This window comes from Balaenoptera acutorostrata, chromosome 12, assembly GCF_949987535.1.
Source record: "Balaenoptera acutorostrata chromosome 12, mBalAcu1.1, whole genome shotgun sequence".
Lineage (NCBI taxonomy): Eukaryota > Metazoa > Chordata > Mammalia > Artiodactyla > Balaenopteridae > Balaenoptera > Balaenoptera acutorostrata.
This window is the reverse complement of record NC_080075.1, coordinates 57,822,822-57,836,274: the sequence shown is the minus strand read 5'-3', so window position 1 is coordinate 57,836,274 and position 13,453 is coordinate 57,822,822. Positions and strand designations below refer to the sequence as shown.

General features: G+C 34.3%; 1 protein-coding gene across 1 annotated transcript in view; it reads right to left on the bottom strand.

Annotated features, from left to right (window-relative positions):
• LRPPRC (leucine rich pentatricopeptide repeat containing) overlaps window positions 1-13,453 on the bottom strand; it is a 112,071-nt gene that overhangs the window by 82,392 nt on the left and 16,226 nt on the right. The window contains exons 2-7 of the mRNA XM_007190096.2: window positions 9,686-9,885; window positions 8,257-8,379; window positions 1,882-2,003; window positions 1,719-1,777; window positions 946-1,032; window positions 197-323 (exon numbers count right to left, since the gene is read on the bottom strand). Of these exons, the coding sequence (XP_007190158.2) occupies window positions 197-323; window positions 946-1,032; window positions 1,719-1,777; window positions 1,882-2,003; window positions 8,257-8,379; window positions 9,686-9,885 (718 nt within the window). The remainder of the gene's footprint in view (window positions 1-196; window positions 324-945; window positions 1,033-1,718; window positions 1,778-1,881; window positions 2,004-8,256; window positions 8,380-9,685; window positions 9,886-13,453) is intronic.

Below are 13,453 nucleotides of genomic sequence, written 5' to 3'. Positions count from 1 at the left end.
ACAGAAAAACATTCTATTCCAACACTAACTGTAACATTGACACCAAAGTACTGAACTATAGTAAGAATTCTCCTTCAAGACTGTCTACAAGAGATATCTTTAAAAACAGATATAAACTACATTTTTCTGCATCATGCAAAATGTAGCACAGTTTATACAAATGATTTTAAAGTATGTTTATTTATATAAGTCACACCTGTTTAACATGGTCAATGTCACCCTTCTCGGCATATGCATTCAACAGTGCTAGGTATGTGTCCGGACCAGGCTCAATTCCAGCCTCTTTCATCACTGTGAGAATATTTTCTGCATTCTCCATATCTCTGTAAGTTAATTCAAAGAAAATAAAACAGATTACCATAATACTGCCAAATGTCGTTATCATTTAATCTAGAATGTATTACTTACGCTTATTAAAATTAAAATTCTTAAGTACCATTTAGAATCGTAACATCAGAAAGGATAAATACATATTAAACTGGTAACAGGTTTCTGAAATAATAAAGATCATAAACATCTCAAATTTTTATAGGTAACTTTTCCAAAAGAGAAGCCAAATTAAATAATAATTACATAGACATTAAATAACGTGCCCTCTTTCACTTGGTATGTTGTGACTCAAATTTACCTTTTTAGGAAGGAATAACATTTGGTAAATTATTCTTCAAAAATAAAAATATTTTCCAGGTCACTAGCAGAGCAGTTAATAAACTTTACAAAGTCAGTTAGTTTGGATCAAGTCCAATTTTTAAAACTGAAATCTTCAAATAAAAGTTTGATGAAACAGATAAATTTAAGAATAATTTATTTTAAGATGTGCATGTTCTACCACACACACTCAAGATTTTTTTTGAGAGGGTAGATAAACATAGTTTAAGAATTTTCCACAATAATTTTCTGTAATTTAAATCTCACTTGAGAATAAAACCTTAGGTGGAACATTACCCAGCTCTTGCATGCCCCGTAACAAGAGCACTGAATACTGCCTCTGTGACTGGAAGATCCTTAGTTTTCATAAATCCAAGAATCTTGCTGCAACAAAAGAGAAATAAAAATACTTCTTGGAAATACACATGAAAAACACTTTTTACAACACGTGCACACAGAATTCCACTCCCTGAAGTTATATCAATAGTCTTGAAGTACTCTTGTTAAAAATAGTAGGTAAGTTTTAAAAATCTGATTGTTTCTTCTGTACTAATTAACCTTTAAAAAGCGTAAAGTTTAATGATTCATTTCATTAAAAATGAGATTGTACATTTCAATTTATTCCTTATTTCCTAAACCCTCCATCCAAAAGTACTAATAAATTTTACATGAGCAATGTCATAACTAATTTTATACAAATCACTGAAATAAAGAGAATATTATCAGTTTTATAAATGAATACAGTGTAAATGGTTAAGAACATTTACTTTTGGAAACAGCAATTAAAAAAAAAAAGTAAAGCCAGCTTTGTACCTCAACAATTTTCAACTTCTGCTCCAGTAAATGAAATTTTTAATTAAAATAGCAATTTTCAATTACATTTCCCCTTTTACAAAATTTTACATTTTATCTAAGTCATATGACCAAATTTGCTAGGTTAAAATACTTCTGAAATAAATTTCTTACTAAGTAGAAACTTAAAAAAAAAAGAAGAAGAAGAATGAAAATATTCTAGGTTTACAAGACTTACAAATTTGTTTGCTTAAACATACATTTATAGAACTACATACCTGGCACCTTCAATGTCTCCCATATTACAATAAGCAGCAATCAACCTTTGGTATGTCACCTGTCAATGAAATGGGCCAGTTAATACTTCCTAATAAATTTTTTTTTCTGGGTAAAAATAAAAGTGGATATGACCAATAAACATTTATAATAGCAACTACTTACTCGATTTGGTTGAATGTTTGCTTTCTCCATTTTTTCCAAGAAGTCAGTTGGTGAAAATTTATACTCATTTTGAAGGTAGACTTTAAGCAAAGCATTATAGTGACTTACATCATACACAGTACCTACAAATGAAATTTAAATCGAATTTTTAGAAGAGCACTTAAAAGTCATACCCTTTATCACAACTGAAATATGTGCACTTAAATGTAACAAACAAACAAGGAGGGTAAAATGATCACTTCAGCGTTATACCCCATATTTAGACCCACCTATATAGAAATCCTGCCAGAACAGAGGAAACTAAGTATACAAGAGAGTAATTACTGAATTAATGGACAGTTACAAGTAACTGCCTATTCAAGGATTAAAAGTTCTCTTACTTAGGAAGCATAGCATTCCCTTCCTGTTAGAAAATGCTGACAAGACCCCTGTATTTTCTTTTTTTTAACATCTTTATTGGAGTATAATTGCTTTACAATGGTGTGTTAGTTTCTGCTTTATAACAAAGTGAATCAGCTATACATATACATATATCCCCATATCTCCTCCCTCTTGCCTCTCCCTCCCACCCTCCCTATCCCACCCCTCTAGGTGGTCACAAGGCACCAAGCTCATCTCCTTGTGCTATGCGGCTGCTTCCCACTAGCTATCTATTTTACATTTGGTAGCATATATAAGTCCATGCCAATCTCTCACTTCTTCCCAGCTTACCCTTCCCCCTCCCCGTGTCCTCAAGTCCATTCTCTATGTCTGCATCTTTATTCCTGTCCTGCCCCTAGGTTCTTCAGAACCATTTTTTATTTTATTTTTTTAGATTCCATACATATGTGTTAGCATACAGTATTTATTTTTCTCTTTCTGACTTACTTCACTGTGTATGACAGTCTCTAGGTCCATCCACCTCACTACAAAAAACTCCGTTTCGTTTCTTTTTATGGCTGAGTAATATTCCACTGTGTATATGTGCCACATCTTTATACATTCATCTGTCAATGGACACTTAGGTTGCTTCCATGTCCTGGCTATTGTAAACAGAGCTGCAGTGAACATTGTGGTACATGACTCTTTTTGAATTATGGTTTTCTCAGGGTATATGCCCAGTAGTGGGAGTGCTGGGTTGTACGGTAGTTCTATTTTTAGTTGTTTAAGGAACCTCCATACTGTTCTCCATAGTGGCTGTATCAATCTACATTCCCACCAACAGTGCAAGAGAGTTCCCTTTTCTCCACACCCTCTCCAGCATTTACTGTTTGTAGATTTTTTGATAATGGCCATTCTGACTGGTGTGGGGTGATACCTCATTGTAGTTTTGATTTGCATTTCTCTAATGATTAGTGATGTTGAGCATCTTTTCATGTCTTTGTTGGCCATCTGTATATCTTCTTTGGAGAAATGTCTAGTTAGGTCTTCTGCCCATTTTTGGATTGGGTTGTTTGTTTTTTTGATATTGAGCTGCATGAGCTGCGTGTAAATTTTCAAGATTAAAATCCTTTGTCAGTTGCTTCATTTGCAAATATTTTCTCCCATTCTGAGGGTTGTCTTTCCGTCTTGTTTATGGTTTCCTTTGCTGTGCAAAAAGCTTTTAAGTTTCATTAGATCCCATTTGTTTATTTTTGTTTTTATTTCCATTTCTCTAGGAGGTGGGTCAAAAAGGATCTTGCTGTGACTTATGTCATACAGTGTTCTGCCTATGTTTTCCTCTAAGAGTTTTATAATAGTAAGACCCCTATATTTAAAGTGGCTGAAAGATTTTTCCTTATAAAGCAGTCCTTGCCACATTACAGATACCCTGAGATGGATGGATTGTGACTGCAGTTGTTATATACAGGTAGGACTGTGCTAACAATTTTGCTTATTTACTAACCAGGCTACTCAGTGTTTGAAGGCTCCATTTCCAGTTGCTGAACACCATTTCTAGTCTGCTGTTGTTAATTACCTGTATTCCAAGGCCCTTTTTTTTCTTTCTATGTTCATCTTGCCTAAGGCCATATCAGTTAAGGTTACCACTCAGCCTTACTATACCAACACGCAACGCACAACATGACATCATGGTTACCATATCAATACAGTGCTAACATGTTTTACTAAATTGTCGGGAATTAAATTTTATATCTTTATTCAACTGCCTATGGCTACACAGGCCTGTGGTGTCAGTTTGACATTCAAAGCAGTAGAGTCCTGTTCTATTAAATTAAAACTTGTTTTTAACCTTAGACATGCAGTGTACTTACTTTGTTTCAGGCACTGTACTAAGTGCTCTGCATACAGAGGTTGAATTACTCTTCACATCAGCTTTCAGGAAGGTACTATTATCATCCCCATCTTACAGATTAGGAAAACTGACTCTTCCATTTACCCAAGGCCACAAGGCTAGTATGTGACCATAAATTTGAATGTAGGTAGTCTGCCTTGAGAGCTCAATCTCTTAACCATTGTAATACTTTATACAGGGCCTTATAGGGAACCATGTGCAAGTCCACATCTGTAATATAATTATGCAACAAGGTTACCATGTAGTGTCTGAGAACTTTCAAAAAACCATCAACTCAAGCTGAACTCTAACAATGGTTGGCTACAGCTCTAAGGCTGAGGAAGGTATATTCTATAATTTTATAAAGGTATTTACTCTAGTGTGCTGGAAAAGCTGAGGAAACTGCTGAAAATCCAGATAAGTAACATCTATTCTAGATTTTCATACAGATTTTAGTCAAGATTAATGTTAACATAACTCAACTGGGTTTCATTTCTTTATTTCTGCCACATTGACATGGTTCTACAGATGACAAAAACGTTTCTGTGAACTTCAGTAAAAATTTTATCCCCATATTTACTGTTATGTCTAGCTAATTTCATGGGTCATTTCTTGTAGAGGATTTTTTAAAAATACAGTGTATCTTTCATAGAGTGAATTAAAGTCTTTAACTGTCTAAAATTTTAATTAATAACTCAAAGTTTAGGGACATAATCCTAAAATATCTTACTTTAATAATCAAAAGCTATATAATAGCATTTCCTTATGTACCTTACCATATACCCTTATACCTCTAATACTATCTCATGGCTCTGGCTCTGCTGTCCATTGCTTTTAATACTTTAATATTATGTTCTTGTTCAATCTCGTCATGTAATAATTTTGTAAATTGTCATCCACTTACATTTATCTTACACTTATTTTGTTCAAACTTGAAAGAATATCCTAAAATATTACTATTTTAGATAAAAGCCAGGTTTCTTGCTAGATTAGTGCCCATCCATTGGTGTATTTTGGATAATTATTCTCTCCTCCATGTATTACCTTGTGCTTGCCCACAGTAAAAGTTACCTGCCACTTTTCTGGCATCTCACAGGGCTTTTTATGTGTAGTTATATTAATTAGCTTGGCATTTTACTGTTCAAGAAAAATATGGTGTCATCTGAAAACTTTAAGATGTCATTATATAGTTCCCTTCATTAAAATTATATAAATATATTAAATGTGGACCTGCCCTAATACCAGTACTTAAAAACATGTTTGCACTTTTTTGTTCAGAGTAGTTTTTATCCCTCCCTACCTTTGTCTCTAAACCAGAGTTCTAGTGATCAAGGTTTTTTGCAATCCCAAATAGATTAACAGCCTTTGTAAGAAACAGTTTTCTAAAAAAATTACATCTATATTTTTCCAAAATGTGATTATTATCTTAGAGAATTTTTTTTAAGTTAGATTTGACTGATTGCCCCCAAGAGTGGAACTGGGTGTCTGGGGAACATAGGTCAAAGCCTTTCACTATAAACTTTATTGAACCTTTTGCATTTGAACCATGTTAATATTAATAGATTTACTATTTAATGAAGTAGAATTTAAATTTTTTTAAAGTCAAGTTAAATTTGCTTGAACATTTTCTACAATTTCAACTATTACTACTTTGGTACCCAACATGTGCAAAACACTGGAAGGTTCATGACAAAGATCTAAATATGAATAAGATAAGATCATCAGCCTCCAAGAGAAGAATATCTATTAAAAAGACAAATTCAGGGACTTCCCTGGTGGCGCAGTGGTTAAGAGTCCACTTGCCAGTACAGGGGACACAGATTCAATCCCTGGTCCAGGAAGATCCCACATGCCGTGGAGCAACTAAGCCCGTGTGCCACAACTGCTGAGACCATGTGCCACAACTACTGAAGCCCACGTGCCTAGAGCCCGTGCTCCGCAACAAGAGAAGCCCACGCACCACAACGAAGAGTAGATGCCACTCACTGCAACTAGAGAAAGCCCGCATGCAGCAACGAAGACCCAACGCAGCCAAAAAAAAAAAAAAAAAAAAAAAAGACAAATTCACAATTCTAATGCAGGCAACTGATGAGACGCTAATTGGGACTGGAGGTAAAACTCTAGAAAGGAGGGATTTAAATTATAGCTTGAAAAATGGATTGACTTAAAGAGTAAGGGGCTTCCCTGGTGGCGCAGTGGTTGAGAATCTGCCTGCTAATGCAGGAGACACGGGTTCGAGCCCTGGTCTGGGAGGATCCCACATGCCGCGGAGCAGCTGGGCCCGTGAGCCACGGCTGCTGAGCCTGCGCTTCTGGAGCCTGTGCCCCGCGACGGGAGGGGCCGCGATAGTGAAAGGCCCGCGCACCGCGATGAAGAGCGGTCCCCGCACCGCGATGAAGAGTGGCCCCCACTTGCCGCAACTGGAGAAAGCCCTCGCACGAACCAAAGACCCAGCACAGCCAAAAATAAATAAATAAATAAATAAATAAAAATTAAAAAAAAAAAAAAAATCACACTGTCAACTGCATTATAAAAAAAATAAAATAAAAAAATAAAGAGTAAGAAACAAAAGAACACTCCAGAAAAGATAAATAACCTGAATAAAAAAACTTAAGGAGATATATATTATCACGATGTGGCCAAGAAGTACACCAGAAGTCATTCTATTTTTAAAAATGTAGCATATGGCAACACTGAAATGAGAGCCTATCATTTCCAGACTAAAGGGGACTAAAGAATCCCCTTTAGTCTGGAAAACTCAGTTCCAGTCTCGGATCTGTCACAGCTCATTCTGTAACTCTGGACATATTACCTAAGCTAAAAAATCTCTTACAGCTTTAAAAGTCTGTGAACAAGAGTCACGGTGGCAATCTACCAGGTTTCTAACAATATTAATTCAACAACTAGTTAACAAGTGTAATAAGTTCAAAGCATTATTCTACTGGCAAAGAGAAAAACAAAGATGTTATGAATTCTACTCTCACAGAGGATATACAGTATAGAGAAAAGACATGTCTGTGAACAATTGTAATAGAAAGTAATGCGTGTCTATCTTTCTATGAGGTGTTTAATGTTATGACTACTATGTAAGGACTCTTTTCTATTTTAGAATATAACCATTCTCACAAATATTTCTCCCAGTTCAACATGTGTTTTTAAATTATGTGACTTACTGACATATAGACATTTCTAGTTTGCTTTGTTAAGATTTTCTTAAATCAGGAATGAACACTGAATTTTATCAAATGACCTTTTAAACTATTTTATTTTTTGAATAGGTACTAGTCATAGCCCCAAAATGAAAAAGTATAAAAGAGTATAGGGTAATCAACTATAATTTTTTTAAAAAGTATAGAGTAAAAATTGTATCTAGTGTTTATCATCCTTCCAGAAATATTTTAATATTATATGCACATACACATATGCACATAAACATTTTTCTTCAGAATGGTATCAAACTATACACTCTGTTCTGCATCTTAATTTTTAATTATATTTTGGAGAAAACCGCACATTAGTCTATGAAGAACTCCATTCTTTTAATGGTTGCACCGTATTCCATTTTACAGACACTCCATAATTTATTTAACCAAACCCCTAGTGAGGGACATTACAGTTGGTTCCAATTTCTTACTTTTGCAAGCAAGCTACAATGAAGACTATCCTTTTGCATATGTGAGTATATCTATCTAAATTCTAACAAATAGACTATGTTGTACACCTCAAGTTAATATAATATTGTAAATCAACTATACTTCAAAAGGAATTTTTTTAAGTATAAACATATTAAAACACTGAAATGCTTGATATGTTAATAAATTCTAACAAATAGAAATGCTTGGTCAAATGGTATGTGCATTTATAACTTTGACAGACTAAGTGTCTTTCTATTTTGTTCTTTTTAACTTACCCTAAAAGTAATACTTGTTATGAAAAATTATTTTATTCTTAATGCCCCTAGATGTCACTGTAACTCACCAAATAAGTCATATCACAAAAAAATATGAATCAAGTAAAACCCTTCCATAAAACTGAATTACAGCATTTATGCAAAGAAATTCTTTTTTACTAAAAGAAAAAGTATCTACACCCTTTATACACACCATATATTCATACAATCATACCCAATTTCTGAAGTTTGTCCCATATCCTATGAGCAAATTCTGTTCTCTCTGAGAGCTTTAGTTCAGGCAAGAGAGAACCACAGCTGCGCAGCAGAAGCAAGGCTTGATTACCACCTGGGCTACCTATGAAAACAGGTTAACAGATAATATTTAACATAGTATCAGTACCATGCAGATAAATATCAAAACTTAAGTTGAAATCTGTAAATATTTTAAAATCTCCTGCCTCACTAAAGATAATATTAAAAGAGTACTCATAAATCAGAAAAATCCTATCCCAATCAACAAGTATCATTTACAATGTTACTACAAGTTTTTAAAACTGATGTTTTCTTAGGGAAGCTAAGGTTATAAATCTATACAATCTGCAAGACTACAAATACAAAGAACCTAGTGCTTACTGAAAGGCTAAACTTCTCAGTATCTTATGAAAATAGTACAAAGCAGTACAATTAAAACCCAAGAATATCCAACTTAGGTTTATAATCTTCTACAAAATATTAACTTCCTTCTCCCTTTATCCACATGTCTCTGAAAGCTGACTTTAAAACAAAAACAAAAATAAACCACTTATTGCATGATTCCATTTATATAAAGTATCCAGGATAAACAAATCTACAAGGAAGTACACTAGTGGTTGCCTAGGGCTGGAAGGGATGGGGGTTTGGGGACTGATGTTTAGGAGTATGGAGGTTTATTTTGGGGGTGATAAAAATGTTCTAAAATTGACTGTGATGATAGCCGTACAACTCAATAAATCAAAGAGAGAAAATGATAAAAACTGTCTTTAAATGCAAGTTATTACTGATACTTCTTTAGTATCCCTCATCATTAGATTCTACAGCTTCTTAATGTGACTGAAATCATGGATGGGCTTTGGGAAGCTGGTGAATGCTCTCAAACTATATACAAAATATGTGTGTGGCTTGCACGTGGGCTTTTGTGTGAGCACGTGTGGTTAGGTTTTTTTTGGGGGGGGGGAGTGTTGAGGGCAAGTTTCTATCAGATTATCAAAGTTGCATAAGTGACTCAAATAAATTTTAATAGCTAAGTGAAAATGAAAGGGAAATAGTGATTATCAGTCTTTCTGGGAATTTGTCATATGTGACTATCTTAGGGAAAGCAGACACTATACAATAGAAGATAAGAAAAACTAATACCTTCCAAGAAAATTTACCACTGAAAGTGATTCCTTCATAAACTGTGGGAAAAGACAGTTTTTATTTGCTGATTTTGAAATAAACATGCAAAATAAAATGTTTTACTCAAAACTTTGCTCTGATGAGTTGGAAAAACAGAAAGATCATAACATAAAATCATGAATAGAAATAACAAAATTTAAAGTATCAAGTAATGTGCTCTATAATGAGCTTACCACCAAACCAGTACTTAAGAAGTTCAACTTTTTGAACAGAAAATCTTGAAATACCTGAGTGGCAGATGTTATCAAAGACTTTCTGTAGAAGAGTCTTAGGGATGCGGCCAGTTCTTCGGACAGAATTATCTAGCCTCATTAGAGCCCAATCAAACTGACCGGCATTCCTTCTATGAGAAGAACTGGGCTCCTCTTGAAGATAATTCTTTTTTTCAGCAGCAATGGCATATAGCCTGGCTTGGCTCAGTAGCTCTCTACAAAATGAAAGACAATTAGAAATAAACTATGTAAACTACTAACCACATAGGTCATCTTTGTGAGTAAAATTTATACAAAGCTTTCTTATTAGTTACTAAATACCTAAATTCATAGCACAATAGCAAAAATGCGCAGAGAAGTATAAATTGGTAGGGAAGAAAGTTTTGACCTTTGCTTTAAATAAAGTCACATGCACATAAATTGCATGCAAATTAACCTCTTGAATAACTGACAATGTCTCGATAACTTTTCACATGGAATCAACTCAAACTAAGACAATAATATGGTATGTTTTAAGTGTTCTTAAATCTCCCTTAACCAAAACCAAGTCAATGAAGGAAAATGAAGATTACGCTACAAAGCTCTTCTCACCTCTACAAATGAGACGAGATCTAAAATATATCTAAAATTCTGAAGAATTCTAAAGTATTCTTCAAATGCTTTCTAGGTGTTGCTTCTTATGAATTATTAAGAAGACCAATTTCCAAGTTAAAATTATGCAGTTTTTTAAAGGCTCATTAACGACAAAGGAATTTCCCATCTTTCTAAATAAATCTGAAACATTTTATAGTGATGTTTCAACTCTCAATTCATGTGTCAAAATGCTAACTGTATACTTTTCTAATCATTTTAACAACTGCAACCAACAAATATAAAACTAGATTTCTGCTGTTAAACATCATTAATTTGGGGAAAGTCAAAAGGAAAAAAAATGCTTATAAATTAAGGTCAGACTAGTACATGTGTGTTTACAAAAAGCAAACAACCTTTAAACCATTCAACATTTTAATAAAACAGGTCTAGCATGCAGACCAAATGCTCCAAAACATGAAATCAGAGGTATTCTACGCTGTAGAAATAAGGCTCTACCTGATTTACAAACATCAAACTTAGAAATAATCCTTATGTGTGAAGGAAACCCTGTCATAAATCTTTGAATTGAATTTAAACTCTTTCTGTGCATTCAAATCTCACACAAAATTATCTAATTCACAGAGATTTACATCTTTATCCCCAAATATCTTAAGACTTTTCAGAAGTAGCCAGTAAGTATAACTAAATAATACACACTAAGTATATAGTAACTAAGTATAATGTAAAAACACTCTACTTATTAATTTGAGAATGCCTTTAGGATGACAACCACATTTTTCTAGCATGTGCACATTTTTTACCACAATTACCAAAATAAATATTTACATACTAGTGAGTTTAAAAATAAAATTGTTGACTTCCTATCCTATGTTATTAACCTGGAAAACCAGTCACAAAACTGAATGATTAAGTACGTGATGTTACATTAAAGAAAGCTACACCAGTAGTTTCACAACAAGGTTATGTAAAACACAGAGGCAGTAACCGATACTCGACTAGAAATTCTACCACTGTGACCTGGGACAAATCACAACCACTCTGGCCATCAATGATTCCACCTATGTAAATCAGTAGACTGGAAAACAATGGAAAAAATCAAAATACTAACTAAACAAGACAATGTCTTATCCTGTTTAGTTAAGAAGCCTAATGATCAGCACTTGTAGATGGCTAATTGATTAAAGTTAGTTAAATGAACTGAATTAATTAAATGCTAGATTTTTACCTATAAACCACAGAAGATACATGCCTACATATATTTATCCCTTATTTTCAAAAGTTTTCTCTGGCTGTTTGTCTGGCTGTTACTAACCTATGCCCTTGTTAGTCAGGCAAACACAAAATATTATTTTAAATCACCCAGAACAATGTGTCAGGTTCAGGTGAGTGTGCAATAATATCGTTCAACAATGAAAGCTAAATAACGTAAGAGATTTCAAAATTGTAGTGAAGTGTATTTGTCAGTGTTTTTTACACAACCCAAATCTGATAAACTGTGAAGGGGCATAAAAATAAAACCTCTGCTTAAAATGCAGTTTTAAAATGTAAGATCAGGGACTTCCCTGGTAGTCCAGTGGGTAAAACTCTGCACTCCCAATGCAGGGGACCCGAGTTCGATCCCTGGTCAGGGAACTAGATCCCGCATGCATGCCGCAACTAAGAGTCCACAGGCCGCAACCAAGACCCTGTGCAGCCTAAATAAATAAATATTAAAAAATAAAATAAAATGTACGATCAAACAAACACAAATAAAATTCAGGCAGAAAACAGAGATGTTAATAAACCAGCACTGCATGCTGAACATTCTAAAGCTAATTTTTCTCACAAAATAAATCTTTAATGCTGCCAAGTCTCCTTCACGTGTGTTTGGCTTTAATTAGTTAAGTCAAAATATGAATCTACTATAAAATAAACTGGGGAGGGGAAGGGTTACATATTTAAACCAAAGGATTCTTCACTCTTCAAAAGGATTCTCCAGTGCTTCCTCACATAGCAGCGCTTTCTACATTTCTTATTTGACCCAGAATTTATTTTTAAATTCACTTGAACACACCCTGAAGGAAAAAGGGTGTGTTCATAGCCTAGAATGATAGGTATGTTGTGATAGAAAGGAAAGGAAAGAACAAGTGCAGGGGTTAAGGTGGGTCCATGCAAGGCAGGAACCTAACCATCAGGCCTGCACTAGCTGGAATGCACTGCCTCCAAAACCTGATGACCAAGTGATGTAAACACATAAGGGAAAATTATTTTATCATTTCACCCAAGTGTCATAAATGGTTCCTTTATATTTTTGAGTTAAATTTCTCAGGTTCCCTCCTGAGACTCCAGCACTCACAACCAACTTCCAGGTTACCCATGAATTTTCTCTGGCAAAATCTGGCATTTATAAAGTTATTTTTCTCAGGTTTTATTGTTTTTTATAATTGGTACTAGTGTTTTTTGACTCTTTAGTGAAAAAAATAATGATTTTATAGTTTAGCGTCCATATTTCAAAAAGATACAAGGACTAGATTATTATATTATTATAAACAGGCTTCCATGGGTTCCCTAATTAATAGGCTCCCCTATTAAGCCTGTCACTTTTAAAAATCAATGCCTCACTTTTTCAAGGCATTTTTAAGTTTACAGAAAAACTGTCCAGAAAGTACGGAGTTCCCATGTATTATACCCTCTTCCCCCTCCACCTAATTTCCTCTATTAATATTCTGTATTAGTGTGGTACATTCATTACAAATGATGACCAATATTGATACATTTTTATTAGCTAAGGTCTATAGTATACAAAAAGGTTCACTCTCTGTGTGTACGTATCTATGGGTTTTGACAAATACATGACATGCATTACAGAACCACACAATATTTCACTGCCCTCAAAATGCCCTGTGTTCCACCTACTCATCCCCTTCCCCCTCCTCCTGAACCCCTAGCAAGCACTTTTTACTTGTCTTGTTTTGCCTTTTCCAGAATGTCATATAGTTGGATCATACAGGATGTAATCTTTTTCAGATTGGCTTCTTTCACCTAGCAATACACATTTAAGGTTCCTGTGTGTCTTTTCATGGCTTGATAGTTCATTTCTTTTTAGTGAATAACATTCCATTGTAGGGATGTACCACAATTTGCTTATCAGTTCACCTACTGAAGGACATACTAGTTGCTTCCAATTTTGGGCAATTATGAATAAAGCTA